General features: G+C 35.7%; 1 protein-coding gene across 1 annotated transcript in view; it reads right to left on the reverse strand.

The window, feature by feature from the left end:
- COG5 (component of oligomeric golgi complex 5) overlaps positions 1 to 20,271 on the reverse strand; it is a 338,428-nt gene that overhangs the window by 284,107 nt on the left and 34,050 nt on the right. Inside the window, exon 6 of the mRNA XM_054564649.1 lies at positions 18,436 to 18,556. Coding sequence (XP_054420624.1) covers positions 18,436 to 18,556 — 121 coding nt within the window. The remainder of the gene's footprint in view (positions 1 to 18,435; positions 18,557 to 20,271) is intronic.

Raw genomic sequence — 20,271 nt, forward strand, 5'->3', positions numbered from 1 at the left:
CAAAATGGAGGAAAAAATGAAGGCTATGCAAAGTGAAATAAAGGAAAAATATACAGGGAACCAACAGTAAAGGGAAGGACACCGGGACTCAAATCAAGGACTGGGAGCAGAAGGAAGAGATAAAACATTCAACCAGAACAGAATGAAGAAATAAGAATTCAGGAGAATCAAGATGGCAGAGGAGTGAGTGGAAGTCACAATGACCTCCTCCCAGGATCAACCTGGGACTACAACTAAATTAGGGAGAAATCACCTGAACAAACAACTGAACAATAGCGAGAGAAGAGCCTTGTAACCTCGGAGACAGAAGAATCAGCTTTAGCGCAATCTAACCGCCACTTACCCTGGTCTCTGGCAAAGGCGGGGGCAGAGTGGGCTGGAGACGCCTGGGGAGAGACTGGGGAAGGAGGCTTTGGGGAGAGAACTGAGACAGTAGCCGGTGGGATCTTGGTGCTGATTCATCCCCCATGCGTCAGCAGCCATCTTGCTCAGGTAGAGACCACTCCCCCTGAGCGGCACCAGTGTCAAAGGACCCAATAGTTCCACCCCCAGGTGGGATTCCACCCCACCCAGTGCTGTCTAAGCTGCCTGCTGATTGCCAAGTGGCAGCCACAAACAGTAGATTCCTGGCTAAAGGGGGTGCAGAGAGGTCTGGTGACACTTGAGGAGGGACTGAGGATGGAAGCTTTGGGGGAAGAACAGAGAGAATAGTCAGCAGGATCCCAGTGCTGACTCCTCCCCCATAAGGCAGAAGCGTGAGTGGACCCAATAACCCCACCCCCAGAAGGGACTCTACTCAGCCCTGAGCCATCTAAGGCGCCATGCTGAGTGCAGAGTGAGTAGATTAACAGCTGAAGGAGACAGCCACAGACAGGAGATTCCTGGAAGTCGCCAACAGACTGCCTAAGGTCAGACAGGGTCAACAGCTGACATCATCAGAGGCAGATCCAGAAAGAAAAAACAGCCGTCTCCTATCATAGAAGTTCACACCACAAAGTCAAGAAGTCAAGACAGATCAACTTAAGAAACAGAAGCAAAAAGGAAGAGTCTTACAAATAATGGGAAGACAAAGAAATACTCCCCACCCGAAGGGAAAGGAGGAATCCCCAGAAAGAGAACTAAATGAAAAAGAGGCAAGTAAACTATCAGATATTGAGTTCCAAACAACAGTTCTAAGGAAGCTCAAAGAGCTCAGTGAGCTCAGAGACAATTACCAAAAACTACAGGGAAACTATGAGGAACTTACTGCAAACTATATCAGCATGAAAAAGGACATAGAAACTATCAATAAGAGACAAGAGGAAATGAAGAATACCATTTCTGAATTGAAGAACACAGCAGAAGGAATCAAAAGCAGGCTAGATGAAGCTGAGGACCAAATGAGCAAGCTGGGAGACAAGGTAGAAAAATACTCCGAGAAAGAGCAAGAAATGGAAAAAAGACTCAAAAAGAATGAAGAGGCATTTAGGGAAAAGCAGGACAACCTGAAATGTAATAATATCCATATAATAGAGATACCAGAAGGTCAAGAAGAGGAGGAAGGGATAGAGAACCTGTTTGAAAAAGTAATGATGGAAAACTTCCCTAACTGAAGGAGAGAAAAAGTCACCCAAGTCCAGGAAGCACTAAGGGTCCCGTTGAAGAGGAACCCAATAGGACACATAATCATTAAAATGGCAAATATAAAAAACAGAGAATCCTACAGCAAGCAAGAGAGAAAGAGGTAGTGACATATAAGGGAGCCCTGATACGGCTAGCATCTGACTTCTCAACAGAAACACTGCAAGCCACAAGGGAATGGCAAGAAATATTCCAAGTCATGAAAAGCAAAGGCCTGCAACCTAGACTGCTCTACCCAGCAAGGTTCTCCATTAAAATGGAAGGCAAAAATAAGAAGTTTCGCAGACAAAAGAAGGCTAAAAGAATACACCTCTACCAAACCAGTACTGCAAAATATGCTAAAGGGATTGCTTTAAGATGAAGAAAAAGTTTCTATGAATACCCAGTTCATTTCAGAGTTGCCAATACTGGATATTATCAATATTTTTAATACTCATTAATCTGATTGTGACAATAATGTTATTTTAATTGTTCCTTTACTATTTGTTGAAACTAAACCTGTTTTAGTATATTTCTTGCCTATTTATATTTTTTTTTAAAAAGCTTTAAATGACTTTTTGGTATTCTTTATCCATTTATTGATTAAAGGTTTGTAGAACTTTTTTTTGTAAAAAAAAAAAAAAAAAAAAAACAACCTATTAACCATGTTTTAGATGTGTTGCAAATACTTTCCTATTCTATTCCTTGTCCTTTAACTTTTTTATATATTACTATATAGTTAAATGTTTAATATAGTCATATTGTCAATATTTACTTTATAGCTTCTGGGGTTGAATATTTTACTTCAGATCATAATATTAGTTCTAGTTTCTTCTAAAACTCTTTAGAATCTACATACTGATTTTTAATTCACCTAAATATTCCTTGTATAATGTGTGAAATAGGGCTCTATATTTGTTTTATTTCAAGTAATAGTGGTCCATGCACTATTCTGTTGAATAATCCTTATTTTACCCATTGATTTGAAATATCCACTTAATCATATATTATATTGTTAGACAGATATATATGTTTGTCTCTAGGATGTTCATTATATTTCATTGATCTACTTGATTATTTCTGTGCTGGTGTCATGTTTAATTGCTGAGACTTTATAATGGTTTTAAATTTTTTTTAATATTTTATAATTAACTTTGACATTAAAAAAATAAAATCAATCTGCATTTAAGAAAGAAAAAAAAAAAGAATTCAAAAAAATGAGGAGAGGCTTAGGAACCTCTGGGATAGCTTTAAACAGTCTAACATCCGAATCATAGGGGTGCTAGAAGAAAAAGCGGGAGAGCAAGCAATTGAAAACTTATTTGAAAAAATCATGAAGGAGAACTTCCCCAATCTGGTCAAGGAAATAGACCAGGAAATCCAGGAAGCTCAGAGAGTCCCAAAGAAATTGAACCCAAGGAAGCACACACCAAGGCACATTCTAATTAAGTTACCCAACATTAAAGATAAGGAGAAAATCTTAAAAGTAGCAATAGAAAAGGAAACAGTTAACTACAAAGGAGTTCCCATAAGACTATCAGCTGATTTCTCAAAGGAAACCTTGCAAGCAAGAAGGGGCTGGCAAGAAGTATTCAGTCATGAAAGACAAGGACCTACATTCAAGACTACTCTATCCAGCGAAGCTATCATTTAGAATGGAAGGGCAGATAAAGTGCTTCCCAAATAAGGTCAAGTTAAAGGAGCTCATCATTACCAAGCCCTATTACATGAAATGTTAAAGGGACTAATTTAAGAAGAAGAAGATCAAAACTATGAACAGTAAAAAGACAACAAACTCACAACTATCAACAACTGAACCTAAAAAAAAAAAGAAGAAGAATAAGAAGAAAACAAACTAAGGAAACAACTAGAACAGGAACAGAATTATAGAAATGGAGATCAGAGGGGAGTGGGAAGGGGAAGAATGGGGGAAAAAGTACAGAATAAGCAGCATAAATAGTAGGTACAAAATAGGCAGGGGGAGGTTAAGAATAGTTTAGGAAATAGAGAAGCCAAAGAACTTATATGTATGACCCACAGACATGAAGTACTGGGGTCGGGGGCAGGGGGCAGCGGTGCTGGAGGTAGGGGCGGTGTAAGGCAGAGAGGAATAAAGAAGAGAAAAAAATGGGACAACTGTAATAGCACAATCAGTAAAATATATATTTAAAAAAATTTTAAATGAAAAAAAGAGAGAGTGAAAAGGCAATCCATAGAATGGGAGAAAATATTTGTTAATCATATGTCTGTCTGATGAGGAACTAGCATTCAGAATATATTTAGAACTCAACAACCACACAAAACAAACAACCCAATTTTAAAAATGGGTAATGACCTGAAAAGACATTTCTTTAAGTAAATATACAAATGGCCAATAAGCACACGGAAACATGTTCAATATCACAACTCATTAGGGAAAAGCAAATCAAAACCATGACATACTATTTCACCCCAATGAGGGTAAAGATTATTTTTTTAATGGAAAATAACAGGTGTTTATGAGGATGTGGAAAAACTGAAACCCATGTGCATTGCTGATAGAATGTTAAAATGGTCAATGCTGTGGAACACAGTTTGGCAGATTCTCAAAATGTTGAACACAGAATCACCACATGACCCAGTAATTCCACACCTGGGTATATACCAAAAAGAACTGTAAATGGAGACTTGAGAAAGAGTACTTGCACACCAATGTTCATAGCCAACAGCCAAAAGGTAGAAACAAACCAAGTATCCAACAAGAGATGAATAAATATTTTCAACAACCAAAAGATGAAAATAACCAAAGTATCCACCAATGGATGAACAATCAAAATGTAGCATATGCATACAATGCAATATTACTCAGTCATAAAACTGGAATAAAGTTCTAATACATGTTACAACACAGATGAATCTTGAAAACATACTAAGTGAAATAAGCCAGATACAAAAGGACAAATATTATATGATTCCACTTATATAAAGTATCTAGAATAGGCAAATTCATAGAGACAGAAAATAGTACAGAAGTTACCAAGCAGTGGGGGAAGGGAAAAGTGAAGGTTATTGTATGATGAGTAAAGAGTTTCTGTTTGGAATAATGAAAGGTTCTGGAAATAGTTAGGAAGTTGCTACAACATTGTGAATATACTTAACAGCACTAAATTAGACACTTAAAATGGTTTTTATAAAAAGAACAAAAAGAAAAGAAAGCCAGAAAGACAGGAACAAAAGAAAAAAGATGACATATATAGAATATATTAGAAAAACAGCAAACTTAATCCAACCGTATCAATAATTAGTAAAAACATAAATGAATTAAACATTTCAAATAAAAGACTAAAATATGAGAATTAAAAAAAGCAAGACCTGACAATATTCTGTCTACAAGAAATACACTTTAAATATAAGTTCAAAAATACATAGTTAAAGTAATCTGTGAATAAAAAAGCTGTGGTACATTTACACAGTGGAATACTACACAGCAGTGTAAGAAGGAGTTCTTACCTGTTGTGGCAGCACGGATGAAAATGGAGATTATTAGGCTAGGTGAAATCAGCCAGTCAGTGAAAGACAAATTACCATGTGATCTCACTTATAAGTGGAATCTAATGGACAAAATAAAACTAATGAGCCAAACACAATCAGGGGCATAGAAACATGGAACAGACTGACAACTGCCAGAGGGGAGAGGAAAGATGGGGACTGGCTGAAAGAAGGTCAAGGGATTAGTCAAAGAACATGCATGCATGACCCATGGACATGGACAACAGTGTGGGGGACTGACTATGAGAATAGGAGGACAGACTGGGTGGAAGGGAGCAGAAAAGTGGAACAACTGTAACAGCATAAACAATAAAATATTTTTTAAAATGCAGTAATTAAAACTCAGGTGACATAAAAACAGAGATAAATGACACAGAGTAAAATCCAAAAATATACCGACACACAAATGGTCAATTAGTTTCTACAAAAGTCCCCAGGTAATTTGGTGGAGGCAGAAAGGTATTTTCAACAAATTGTACTGGATCAGCTGGATATCTTCATGGGAAACAATAAGCTTCAAATTTTCCCTCATGATATATCAAAAATTACCTTGGCATGAATCATAGACCCTAACATAAAACAAAACTATAAAACTCCTAAAAAAAAAACAACTAGGAGAAATTCTCTCTTTGCTACCATAGGAGAGGAAAAGACAATCTTAGATAGGGCTCCAAAAGCACAAACTAAAAAAAGAACAAAAACACAAAATATACATTGGGCTTCCTAAAAAATGGAAAGTCCTGCTTAAAATAAAAGGAAACCATGTATTGGGAAAAAACATTCACAAGACACACATATCTAACAAAAGATTTGTTTCCAGAACATACAAAGACCTCTTAGAAGTCAGTAAGAAAGACACCCACTTTAAAACAAGGGCAAAAAATCTAGACACACATTTCACAAAATTAGATAAACAAAACAAAAATAAATACACAGAAGCGGGCTCAACATCATTAGTATTCATGTAAATGCAAATTAAAATCACAAAGAAACACCACTATGCATCTACTAGACTGGCAAAAATTAAAAGGATTCATGATGCTAAGCATTAAAGGATATAAAACAAATGTGACCCTCATGCACTGCTGGTAGGAATGTAAAATGGTACAACCATTTTGGAAAATAATGTAGCAAACCTTAAGAAGTTAATCATAAAACTTACAGATGACTCAGGTATTCCACTCCTTGGTTTTTACCTAAGAGTGCTAAAAATAAATGTTCAAAGAAGTTTTATTCATAATAGCGAAAATATGAAAACAACCCAAATATGCATCAAAAGCTGAGTGGATAAACATATTGTGACATATACATATAGTGAAATACTACTCATCAAATGAATGTATACTGTATGATTCTATGTACATGAAACTCAAGAAAGGACAAAATGAAATCTCTAGTAACCAAAAGTTTGTGTTGGAGGTGGGAAAACTGTCTCAAAAAGAAACAAGATAACTTTGGGGGATGACAGAAATATTCTCTGGGTTTTTTTTTTACCATGGTGGTGATTATACCAATGTACACACATATGTCATATCCCATTAGCGTACACTGCAAATGGATGCATTTTACTATACATAAATTATATCAGAATAAAGTTTGTTTTATATAAACCAATTTAAATTAATCTTCTTTTTGATGTTTCCCAAATAAGGAATACCCACCCCACTCTCAAGCTGCCTGGTTCCCAAGTTTTTCTTTCAGTTCCTTGATTCAAATCCATCATTAGTGCAGCCCTATTTGGGAATTAAGGGACTATGCTTAAGTACAATAGAAAAATACCTCACAAATAAAAAAGAGGAAGAAATGGATGAGGTAGATTGGAAGGAAGAAAAGAAGACAAGGAAAGATGGAAAGAAGGGATAGAGGGAAGCATGAAGAGATAGATGATGAGAGAAGAGAAATGGAAAAAGGGAGATAATTTGATAAGATTCTATTATGAATACTTTACAAGTTGTAAAGACCACACCAATATAAACTATTACTATAAACATCCAGAAAAATGAACTTTAAAAAAAACTTTACTTTAAACTTTAAAAGTGTACAATGAAGGAACTGAGAAAACCGAATAAAATTGCAGTGATCTCAGTCTATTTATTACAAACCACAAGTAGTATATCTCAACTTAATAGTTTAGATACAGGGACAGTATCTAGTCTCCACTTCTAATTCTTCCTTTTCATCTGCATTTACTTGCAAAAAAAACAAACAACAAAAACCATACAACAACAACAACAACAACAACAATCCTTCTAAAAAGTTCGGGACTTCCCAGCTCACTTTCCTCAAGTCTCGTTGGCAACTACAACAACCAATCATGATTTAAGTGCCAGAGGTCAGGAGTGACCCTTTCCCTGAGTCCTGGGTTACAAAGAAGGTGAAATTCAACAAACCTCATGCTCTGCCAGAAAGGATGAAAGGAGGAGAAAGGAACTAGGAAGTTGATCTCATGCCTGTCTGCCTACTTGCTCTGTTGTTTACATGATATTAAAATGTAAAATTCTATATGTATACTTACAATATATATTTGCATTGAACCCTTTTAACTGAGCCCGTACCTAATTTCAATTTACCAAACAAAAGACTAATAAAAACTATTTCAAATAGTTCCAGGCTTTTTATACATAAAACAATCATCACGTGTAATAGCAAAAAATAGAAGGCCCATTTGACCTTCCCATAAAACACTAGACTTGGAGACCCAAAGCTTCAATTCACTAAGAAGTAGACTGCTACCATTACTAAGGAACAGCCAATAAAATAATCAATAAAAAGGAACAATAAATATAGTAAGTCTGTATTTCTGAGGTACTACTTATGTCCATTTAAGATACATTTTAATCTTAAAACTTAATATTAATGATATACAAGTATATATTAGAATGGAAGGAGGTTGAGAACTATAGACTTAAGCATCCAAATGGAAAACTAAAGCCCCTAGAACCAAGAAACAGAAAAATTTGATCACAACGAGGTCTGTCCAGAAAAAAGTCCAGTCATTGTTAATATAATAGGAACAGTTTGCATGACAACAATGTAACATGGAACCAGGAAAAGTGGACTGGCATACACATGTGTGAACAATGACGACTTCACTGCACTAGTCAGTGGGGGCAGTAGATGACAATGAGTGAGCATGTGTACTGTGTGGCCATCACATTCAAATGACTGAGCAAGTAGAGCTATGAATCTAAATCAAATTTTGCATTAACCTAGAACATTCCTCTGAAGAAACTATTCAGATGACCCAGAAGGTCACAGCTATGGGCAACTGGTGATTGACAGCTTCATCACAACAATACGCCTGCTCATGCAACACATCTCATGCAGAGATTTTTGGAGAAACATCAAATCACCCAGGTGACTCAGACCCCTACAGGCCAGATTTGGCGACCTGTGACTTCTGCCTTTTCCCAAAACTAAAATCACCTTTAAAAGGAAAGAGATTTCAGACCATCAACGAGATTCAGGAAAATACAACAGGGCCCCCGATGGTGATTGGGAGAACTGTGTGAGGTCCCAAGACGCCTACTTTGAAAGGGACTAAGGCATCATTGTCCTTTGTACCATGCTTCTTGTATCTTCAAAAACGTCTCTAATTTTCATATTACATGGCTGGATACGTTCTGAACAGACCTCACACTATTTACAGAATCTCATTAGTGTTCTCAAATGCTGAAAAATGTTCCAGCAGGGGGTGACAAATAATAGGTAAAATACACAGCTTCCATAAGCTATACTGACCATATAGAATAAAACATATACCTAAAAATACAACCATAACTTTAAAATGATGAAAAAGAAAAATACTGAAGTTTACAAAAAGAAATGTTTTTGTTTTTGTCTGGATGCTATTTGACACTGTGTGATGATGATAAAACAAATAACACAGTGTCCTAAATGCTGTATGGTTATCATCAGTTAAATAGAAATTTTAATAACATTACATTCAATTAATTTTTAGAAAAGAGCTTCTGTGTATAACTTTAATATGTTTATCTTTGCAACAGGCAAACCCATACCTAAACATAAGCCCATTATTCTGAACATTTGGATTTGAGCACAGCATCACCCCCACCTGGTGGCAGCTGAATCCAGTCACATATGTAATTTAGAGATCCCTTAAATCAAATAAATTTACTGGAAATGTTTATCATATGTGTTTACACTGTAGGTTTAATTTTTTTTATTTATTGATGTTAGAGAGAGAGAGGAAAGGAGGAACAAAGAGAAAACATCAATTTGTTGTTCCATTTACTGATGCATTCATTGGTTGATTCTTCTATGTGCCTTGACCACGGATTGAACTCACAACCTTGGTATAACAGGATGACATTCTAACCAAGTGAGCTACTTGGTTAGAATATTTATTTAATATTTATTAAATATTAAATATTTAACACAATATTTATTTTAAAATGCATAGTGAATTCTCCATGTTAAAGTTGTCTCAAAAAAACCTAAGCACGCTATTAAATACATTAAGAAGTCATTTTGGATCTAATATAATACTGTAATATGGCATTTAAAAATTTTTCCCTATCAATATACAATTTTAAAAGCACAGTAGTACCTGGCTGCAGATTACCTTGTAATTCATGCTGGGTAACCCCGAGCAGAACACAGCTGGCAGCTGACCTTGGCCTGTACCTCCCAGGAGGTCCCTGACCCAGCACACCCCATAGACAGCTTCAGACCACATGAGAGCACTGCCCAACCACCTTCTCAAGCAGCAACACACTCAAAGGGCAGACTTAGCAAGCACAAGGGTCCAACTGAGGTAAGTCCTGCTGTATGGGATAGGCCCCTGCACAGCTCATCATCTATGGTGGTCAGTGGTCACAGCTCATCCTTGCAGTCATTCAGCCTGGTGGTAAATCCCCCTCATTGACATTCAAACAGCAATCAAAGCTCACCTACAACGGGAGGGTGTACACAGCCCACACAGGAGGCAGGGCACCTAGACTGCTCATCTTGAGCAATGAGGAGGCTATGTCACTGGACTGTACAGAATACCTACTACAGTAGGCCATTCTACAAAGCCCAGGGGACACAGCAGCTATACCTAAAACATATAAACAAATGCAGGGAGGCTGGCAAAATGAGAAGACAAAGAAACACGTCCCAAATATAAGAACAGAACAAAACTCCAGAAAAAGAACTAAACAAAATGGAGACAAGCAATCTACTAGATGCAGAGTTCAAAACACTGGTTACAAGGACACTCAATGGACTAGTAAGAACTTCAATAGGATAGAAATGGACACAGAAACCATAAAAAAGAATCAGTCAGAAATGAAGGATATACTAACTTAAATGAAGAAAAATTTACAGGGAATCAACAGCAGAGTAGATGAAGCCAAGCATCAAATCAGCAATTTGGAATATAAGGAAGCAAAAGACACCCCATCTGAACAACAAACAAAAAAACAAACAAAAAACACCTAGTATCCAAGAAAATAACCAACCAGCTAAATTCTAAATAATACAAATTTACATCTTCCATGTCCTCTCTGTATCTGAATATTCTAATCCAAGATCTAGCAGAACTTTACCATTTAATAACACTAAAGCAAAGAGCACACAAGACTCCTCAACAATGACGGAAGGATGAGTGGGTCAAGGTGTATATATTATGGGTGGGTGGAATACTTCATTGTGTTCCAAAGGAGGAAACTAGAATGTGCTAATATAGATTGTAGAAATATAGCATTTTCTGGCTTTATCACTACAGTGTCAATTCAACATGGAATAAGCACCAATACATTCCATAGAATAAGCAAATCTGCTGACCCAGATATATTAACATTATGAGAACCTCTCAATCTTTCTAATCTTAAGTGCTTTTGGACACTAATTTAATTTAAAAAGAGCATCTTTTGTGGTTCACAATGATAGTTTGCCAAACAAGTATCAATTTATGAATTATGCAGGGTCCCTGTTTAGATGAGTTAACAATTTTAAAAGGGAACTGACAGCATTAGCAAAATATATATATTTTAAATGCATTATCTTACTAATGTACTAAAAAAAAGGTTACCAATTTATAGTGAGATCCAGCTAAATTTTCATCTAGTCTCAAAACTCTTCCTGAAAAGCCATAAATCAATGTGATACAACTTAATCCTGAAATGTGAACTATGTAGTTTTATTGTTAATCATTACAAAGTAATCTGTATGAAAAAATTAAAATATATCTGTACTTAAATAATTCTGCTTATTCTGTCAATATGACACTAGTATGATTTTAATTTTTATTTCCCTAATGCCTAATGATGTTAAGCATCTTATATGCATATTTGCCATACATTTTCTTTTTTTAAATATATTTTGATTATGCTATTACAGTTGTCCTACTTTTCCCTCCTTTTGCCCCTACCTTCCATCCAGCATCCCCCTCTTAGTTCATGTCCATCGGTCATGCGTATCAGTTCTTTGCCTACTCCATTTCCTATGCTATACTTAACATCCCTGTTCCTATTTTGTACCTACCAATTTGTATTTCTTAATCCCTGCAACTTTTCAAACATTCTCCCACTTCCTCCTCCCACCTGACACCCCTCCAAATGATTTCTGTAACTGTGATTCTGTTCCTGGTCTGCTTGTTTCTTTAGTTTGTTATTCAGATTCAATTATTTCTAGTTGTGAATTTATTGCCATTTTAATTCATATTTTTATTATCTTTTTCATATATAATTACCTTTAGCATTTCATATAATAATGGCTTGATGATGGTCTACTCATTTAGTTTTATCTTGTCTGGGACGCACTTTCTCTGCCTTTCTATTCTAAACGGTAGCTTTGCTGGGTAGAGTAATCTAGGTTGTAGGTCATTGCTTTTCATCACTTTGAATACTTCTTGCCAGTCCCTTCTTGCCTGCAAAGCTTTCTTTGAGATATCAGCTGACAGTTTTATGAGAGGTCTCCTGTATGTATCTGCTTTTCTCTTGCTGCTTTTAAGATTCTCTCTTTATCTTTAACCTTTGGCATTTTAATAATGAAGTGGCTAGGTGTGATGCTCTTTGGGTCTATCTTGTTTGGGACTCTCTGTGCTTCCTGGTCTTATATGTCTATTTCCTTTACCAAATTAGGGAAGTTTTCTTTCATTATTTTCTAAAATAAGTTTTCAATTTCTTGCTCTTTCTCTGCTCCTTCTGGCACCCCTATGATTTGGATGTTGGTATGCTTAAAGATGTCCCAGAGGCTCCTTAGCCTATCCTGGTTGTTGTTTTTTTTTAACTCGATTTCCTTCTTGCTGTTCTGATTGAATGCTTTTCTCTTCCTTATGTTCCAAATCATTGATTTGACTCTTGGCTTCATCCCCTCCACTGTTGGTTACCTGTCAGGGGTGTCCAACTCTCAGCCCAAGGGCCGCATGCAGCCCCAGACGGTTATGCATGTGGCCCAACACAAAATCATAAATTTACTCAAAATCTTTTTTTTTTTTTTGCTCATCAGTGTTCATTAGCATTTATGTATTTAATACATTGCCCAAGGCAACACTTCTTCCAGTGTGGCTCAGACATATCAAAAGGCTGGACATCCCTGCCAGATTTTTCTTCATTTCACTTAATATAACCTTCATTTCTGCCTGGGTCTTTTTAATGCTGTTCAAGTATCCAATGAGTTCCTCTGAACATCCCGATAACCAATGTTTTGGTCCTGCATTTGATAGGCTGCTTATCTCCATTTCATTTAGTTCTTTTCTAGAGTTTTATCCTGTTCTTTCATTTTAACCGTATTTCTTTGCCCTCTCATTTTGGCATCCTCCATGTTTATTTTTGTGTATGAGGTAGAGCTGCTTTGACTCCCTGTCTTAGCATGGCCTGTTGTAGAAAACTGCACCTGTAAGTGGTAGAGAGCGAAGCCTTAGGCAATTGCCAGGGCAGGGCAGCCCTTGTCACCGCTGTGTGGCTCTGTGTGGGGGAGGGCTCCGTGAGAGGGAAATGCCACTGCCTGGCCTCTGGAGTTTCACCTGGGAGGAAGCTGTCTCTCAGCACTTGCCCTGTTGCCAGTCACTTCACTTTCTCCCCGTATGCCACTGGTGCCCTTCCGGCTATTGCCCTGGAGCTGAATCCCAGAGGAGGTGAGTCTGGGTGAGTCCCAAGTCCACTGACGGCCCTTTAAGAGGAGTCTCTTGACAATCCCAGTTTCTTCTGCCTCCCCAAACCCCACTGTTTTTTATAGACAGAAGTTATGGGGACTTCTCTTCCTGGACCTGGAACCCTGGGCTAGGTGATGTGGTATGGGACTGGGATCCCTCACTTACAAGGTGTCCCTCCCATTTTTTATACACCAGACATGGATGGGGAACTGCCAATCCGCATCTCCGCACCTCTCCAAGCGTCTCCACCTCCCCGCCCTTCCTACCCATCTGGATGAACATACTTTCTTTAAATCCTTGTTTGTCAGACTTCCATACAGTTCAATTTTATGACAATTCTAGGTGATATTTGTTTTGTAGTCTAGTTGTAATTTTTGCTGTAGTTGTACAAGGAGGAGAGGAATTTCTCCATCTTGACCAGAAGTCCTATATATCTTCTTTGGTGAAGTGTCTCTTCAAATCTTTTGCCTACTTTTTTTCTTTAATTGGAATTGTTTGTGTTCTTACCAAAGTCGGGGAGTTTTTAATATATGCTGGACACAATCTTTTACTTTCAAACATATACTCTGCAAAAGTTTTCTCCCTGTCCATGGCTTGTTTCTTCCTTCTTCTAACAGTATCACTCAAAGAACATAAGTTTTAAATGTTTATAAAGTCTAATTTATCATTTTGTGTATGTAAATTGTGCTTTGGGTGACATCTAAATCATTTTCTAATTCAAAATCACAAAAATGTTCTCCTCTGTTTCCTTCCAGTTTATAGTTTGAGATTTTACGTTTAGGACTATGATCTATTTTCATTTAAAAATTTTTATATGAAGTGAGGTATAAATAAAGTTCACTGTTTTGAATATCAATATCCAATTATTCCAGTATTATCTGTTGAAAAGACTTGTTTTCTCCACTAAATGTATAAAAAATCAGTTGTTCATATATGTCTGAGTCTATTTCTTTACTCTTTATTCTGTTTAATTGATTCATCTATGTTTTTGTCTTGATTACTGTTTTTGTAAAAAGTCTTCAAATCAGGTGGCATTAATCCTCCAACTTTGTTTTATTTTAAGAGTTTTGGCTATTCTAGATCCTTTGTATTTCCATATGATTTTAAAAATCAGTTTGTTAATTTCTAAATAAAAGCATGCTGAAATTCAGAAAGTAACTGCATTGACTGTATAGATCAATTTAAGGAGAATTAGCATATTAATACATATTATTAAGTCACCCATTCACAAACAAGGTTTATTTATTTAAGTCTTCTTTAATTGTTTTCAACAATGTGTTCTAGTTTTCAGTGTACAGATCTTCTGTATCTTTTGTCAAATTCAACCCTAAGTATTTCATATTTGTTATAATAAGTGACAGTTTTAAATTTCAATTTCCAATTGCTTAATAGTAGAGTATATGTAAATAAAACTAATACTATATATTGATTTTATATTTTGAAATCCTGCTAAAATCTTTTATTAGTTCTAGTCATTTTTTTGTAAACTCAAAAGAAGATTAACAACTATGCACCTATTAGAATGGCTAAAATTAAGAAGGCTGACTCTAGAAACTGTTGGCAAGGATGTAAAGGAAGTAGAACTTTCATACACTACTTCTAGAAATGTAAAATGTTACAACTATTTTGAAAAACACCTTGGCAATTACGGTACATAAAAAGTTAAAACATATATCTCTTATATGATCTAGCCATTCCACTCCTACACATTAATCAGAGAAAAATTAAACCATATGTCTTCCAAAGACTTGTACATGAATGTTTATAGCAACTTGATTTGTAACAGTCAAAAACTAGGAACAACCCAAAAGTCCACCAAAAGGTGAACTGATAAATCAGCTACAAGATATCCATACAATGAAATACTATCAACAATAAAAATGAATGAGTGATCAATACACAGAACATGAATGAATCTCAAAGTAATTAGGCTGACTGAAAGGAATTGAACAAAACCACATACAAACTGTATGACTCCAATTACACAAAATTTGTTAAAGTGCCAATCAATCTATAATGACAAAAAGCAGATCAGTAAATGCCAGAGGAGGTAATTACCAAGGCACATAAGGAAACTTTTGAGGGCAATGGTTATGTTCACTATCTTCTTATTGGCAAGGGCTTCATGTCAAAACTTACCAAATCGTACATTTTCAATACAGGTAGTTTATTATTAGTCATTCATTAGACTTCAATTTAATTTAAAGAAACAAGGCATCAGTGTAAGATTATTGTCACTATATATACTATATACTTTTTAAATTGATATATTTAATGAACTTTTTAAATTAATATATACTTTTTAAATTGTTATATACTTTTATACTGACATATAATTCACATACCAAAAATTCAATATTTTAAAGTACAAATTCACTGGCTTTTTTTGTATATTTACAAGGTTGCATAAAAATCACCACAATTTAATTTCAGAACATTTTTATCACCCCCTCCCCAAGAGAAATCTCTATTACATTTCCTCCCAGGATCTCAGAATATACTTAATTTGCAGATAACAATTATTTTATCTGGTCACTGCAATTCAAGCTTCAAGACCTTTCAAGTTTGAGATTGGTTTTACGTTAATTTCAAGGGCTTACAGTCTGCATACCAGTACTCTTCATCATTTTATTCTTTCTAATGAGAACCAGACGCACAATGATATAAAAATTGATAATTTTGAGACATTCCAGTCATAAAAATATAATTTAGATACATATGTAATCTTCTTTGGTAGTGATAACCAAATTATTACTTCTATTAAAATATTAATTTCTTCATTTCTTCATTTCTTTCTTGGCCTCCTCTCCTTATATCAATGCTAGAGCTAACCAAGACTGAACCACAACAGCGAATGAGTAGGAGATACCTTCATAAATTTTGAATAGTACATAACCTACAAAGCTTTAAAAATTTATTAACACAATCCATTTTGAGATAAACTCTCCACGAACAATATTTTCTCAACAACCTCTCATCATCATCATATTTATAAAACTTTGGGTAAAGCCAACACCTCACTCGAAGGGTAATGGGTTTATACTCTACGCTGCACCAATTCAAAGCATTATGATTGATCATATGATCTCACTTACATGTGTAATCTAATAATGAACAAAATAAACTGATGAACAAAACAGAAACAGAGGCATGGATACATGGAACTGACTGACAGCTGTCAGAGGGGAAGGGGAGACTGGATGAAAGAAGGTGAAGATTAGCCAAAGAACACATGTGCATGACCAAGGGCACAGACAACGCTGTGGTGACGGCCAGAGGAAAGGGGATGGGACCAGGTAAAGGTGGGCAAAGATAGGGCAAATAGGGAATCTGTAATACTGTCAACAACAAAAATAAAGAAGAAAAAAGATCACTATTTGCATTGCAGTATCTATTGTTTCTAGAAGAGCTGATCATCATAATCAAAACCTAGCAATTTTTTATTAGGAAAGAATATTAGTGATGAAAAATATATATAATAAACCTTGGAATAATTTGTATGTTTTCACTTATTCTACTATCCTACAGATTATTTTTGAAGCATAGAAATATAATTTGATAAAGCAAAAAAAAATGCTCAAATGAGGGTTTTTACACGTTTAGCACACAGTCTGAAAAGAAGCAATCATTACTGCTAAAAACTTAACTTTTTTGTTTAAATGTATTTATTTTTAGAGAGAGAGGAAGGGAGGGAAAAAGAGGGATAAAACATCAATGTGTGGTTGCCTCTCGTGCACCCCCTGCTGGGGATCTGGCCTACAACCCAGGCATGTGCCCTGACCAGGAATTGGAACAGCGACCCTTTGGTTCACAGACCAGCACTCAATCCACTGAGCCACACTAGCCAGGGCTAAAAGCTTAACTTCTTATACAATATATTCCAAGCATTTCAAATCACAAGTTACATATATTCCCAATGATGTGCCTAAGCAATGTATTTAAGCATTATAAATTGAAATGTGTTTAGCATGATTTGTGAAAGATATTACATTTTCTCAGTAAAAAATATGGAATAAACATGACAGCATGACTATGTAATTGAAATATCAAAGATAGAAAATTTTTAAAAAATGTAATACACATCTTTCTGATATTATTTTGGCCTAAGTACAAAGCACACCACCAAGACTGAGTAGAATCTTGATATTTGAGGTGGATATAATCAAAGACCTTTTGAACCTACAAAGTTACAAATACACTAAACAGATCCACTTCAGAAAAATTACTGGGTGCCTACCGAAAACCACAAATCCTCATTAAAATGCAGGTGTTAGGTAATTATATGCATACTTGAGAGCTATTCAAAATTGTGCCTGAAAAATTAGGAACTGCTTCATTATGGACCTTGTTAATAGTTAAAACCATGAATATTATTAAGCTCTTGAATATCAGGAGTCTACTCTAAATGTTTGAGAAAGTAAACAGCAAATGAAGAAATGAATTCAGTAAGTCTTCTAGGAATAATGTCAACATGGGATTTGTCACCTAAAAAATAGCATTTCTCCTAGAGAAATGAAAACTGAAGTTCACATAAAAACCTATACATGAATGTTTATAGTAGCTCTATTAATAATCACCCAAAACTGAAAATACAAACTTCTCTCAACAAGTGAATCAATAAACAAACAGTGGTTCCATACAGTGATATCCCAACAAACACAAAATAACAAATTACGTTGTATATACAAAACCCTGGATAATTCTCAAAGGCTTATGCTGAATACAAGAAGTCAGCCTCAAAAAGTTACATACTTGATGATTCTACTTTTGTGACATTCTCCAAAAGACAAAACTACAGTAAAGCAGAGCCAACGGGGTGGTCGCCAGGGTTGGGGGTGGCAGGTAAAGGGTGGGTAGGCATTACTATAATGGGAGATCATGATGGAATTTTGGGGGTGATGGAGCTATTCTGTACACGTCTGTGCTAGAGGTTACATAAATCTATACATACGTTAAAATCCCCAGGTCTGGATTTTTAAAAGGCCTATTACACTATATGATAGTTTTAAAAATAAACAGCATTTCTAAGAAATCAAGTTTCTTCACCCATTTTGAAAAGTGTGACAATGTTTAAAACAGCCAATTATTAAATAAGTTTACTCAAAAATATTTGTTAATGGTGACGATAACACAACAAAAGTCAACAAATCATGTGACTGAAAAAAACCTTTAAAACTCTGCTAACTTTGTAATCAAAAAGAACTTACCAAGTTCATTGAGACTCTGGGCAGCTTTTGTTATCTCTCTACTTCCCCCTTGCAGTTGTCCTTGGAGTCTCTTACTGAGATGTAAGATGCGAATTATTCTCCGAAGCAAATCACAGGCAACCTGTACAAATGTCACAATATTAAATAAGTATATAAATCTTCCCATTCTTTCTAGATGCTACAGATCCATTGTCTATTCTGTTTTCCACCAATCAGAAACCTAAATAAGCAGAAGTCTTAAAAAGCATCATTTTAATAAAATCAACTCCAATTTATCCCACATGGAGCGAATTTGGGATTGAGATACTATGAAACCCAGGGACTCTTCTCTTCAGTCCTACACCCGTTTTCTTCTCAAGGCCAGTGGTTCTCAGTCTTGACTTTCTATTAAGTTCAAGTGGGTAGGTTCAAAAAGTTCCAATGTCAAGGGCATAGCCACAATCAATTAAATAAGAACCTCTAGCAATGGGAACTAAGCATCATTATCATTTTTCTAATACCCTCAAGTGGTGCCAATGAGCCAAAGCTGATCCACTGTGTTAGGACTGCCTAGTTTTCTACTATGGCCTTTTAGTGTTTCCAATCCTGGTTTCTCTCTTCTAGGTACCTACGGGAACAGACTTAAAAATTTTTCCCAATATTACTAGACCTCAAAAGAATAAGCATGCCCTACTTGCATTTTCCTAATTTTTTAATCATTAATAATTATCCAAGAAAAAGTTATTTTAAAAAAAATACCATATATCTCACCTCTCTCTTATTACCTTTCATTATCAAATCTAATACCGGTTCTTTACCTATCCAAAAGACTAAAACATAAAATAAAATGTTTCAGGGCACTTCATTACAGAAGCTGGATTCAGGACAAATGCCTGGGGGAGACTGATGAGAAGGGAAACTGATGGAATAACACACATGTAAGGAGCTTCAGCAGTGATAATGAAGAAGAGAGACCATCTTATGCTGCTGCAGCATCACTACCGTCTTTGAATGGCCCTGCAGCTAGCTGAAAAGCAAGAACATTTCCCATCTAAAGAAGCATATCCTAACTAGTAGCAATAAAAAAAGCACTGAGAAGACAGGGTCCCTGAGGCCCCAGCTGTAAACATTTTTTTTTATCCTGAGTGAAACACACACACACAGCCAAACTCATGCACCCACAGCATGCACACACACGAGATACACAAACACTAAAACATAAACATAAAATAAATATATGTTTACAAACATCTGTAAGTCAAAGGCAACCAGGTATTAAACATGCTTACCTGACTGCTTTTCTAACTATAGTCTGAAGTACTTAAAATAATAAAAGAATGCCAAATAAGAATTTCTCCTGGAAAGTGGAAGACTTGGGCATCTTTATTTTTTAATTACATCTTATTTATTTTCTGAATAGGTAATATAAGCACATGGTTAAAAATTCAAAAGCTAAAAAAGATGAAGTCACCCTTGTATCTCTATGTCCCAACTATAAACTTTCCCAATACAACCACTACTGTCAGTTTCTTGCTTGCCAGATTGCATTTTTAGAAAAACCATTTGGAATGTAGTATTCCTAGCAATTATTCCTCTGGGATTCTTAACACATCATGAGGAGAAATGCAGATCTTATTTTAGTCTAATCACCTAAAATTGTCTTGCCAGAATTCCCCAGTACCTACCCAATAAAGGATATAGCCACAAACATGAAATCTTTGAATTTATTTCTAATGCTTTTACCTTTAACCATAGTTATAATCTGTCACCAAATCTTACTGACTATTCTTTTGTTGCATAGCACACGTTATTTTAACTGTGTTCCTACAAGCATCACCCTAACCCAAATTTTTATCA

This window comes from Pteronotus mesoamericanus, unplaced genomic scaffold (assembly GCF_021234165.1).
Source record: "Pteronotus mesoamericanus isolate MK-2021 breed Mesoamerican mustached bat unplaced genomic scaffold, CSHL_Meso_final scaffold_85, whole genome shotgun sequence".
Lineage (NCBI taxonomy): Eukaryota > Metazoa > Chordata > Mammalia > Chiroptera > Mormoopidae > Pteronotus > Pteronotus mesoamericanus.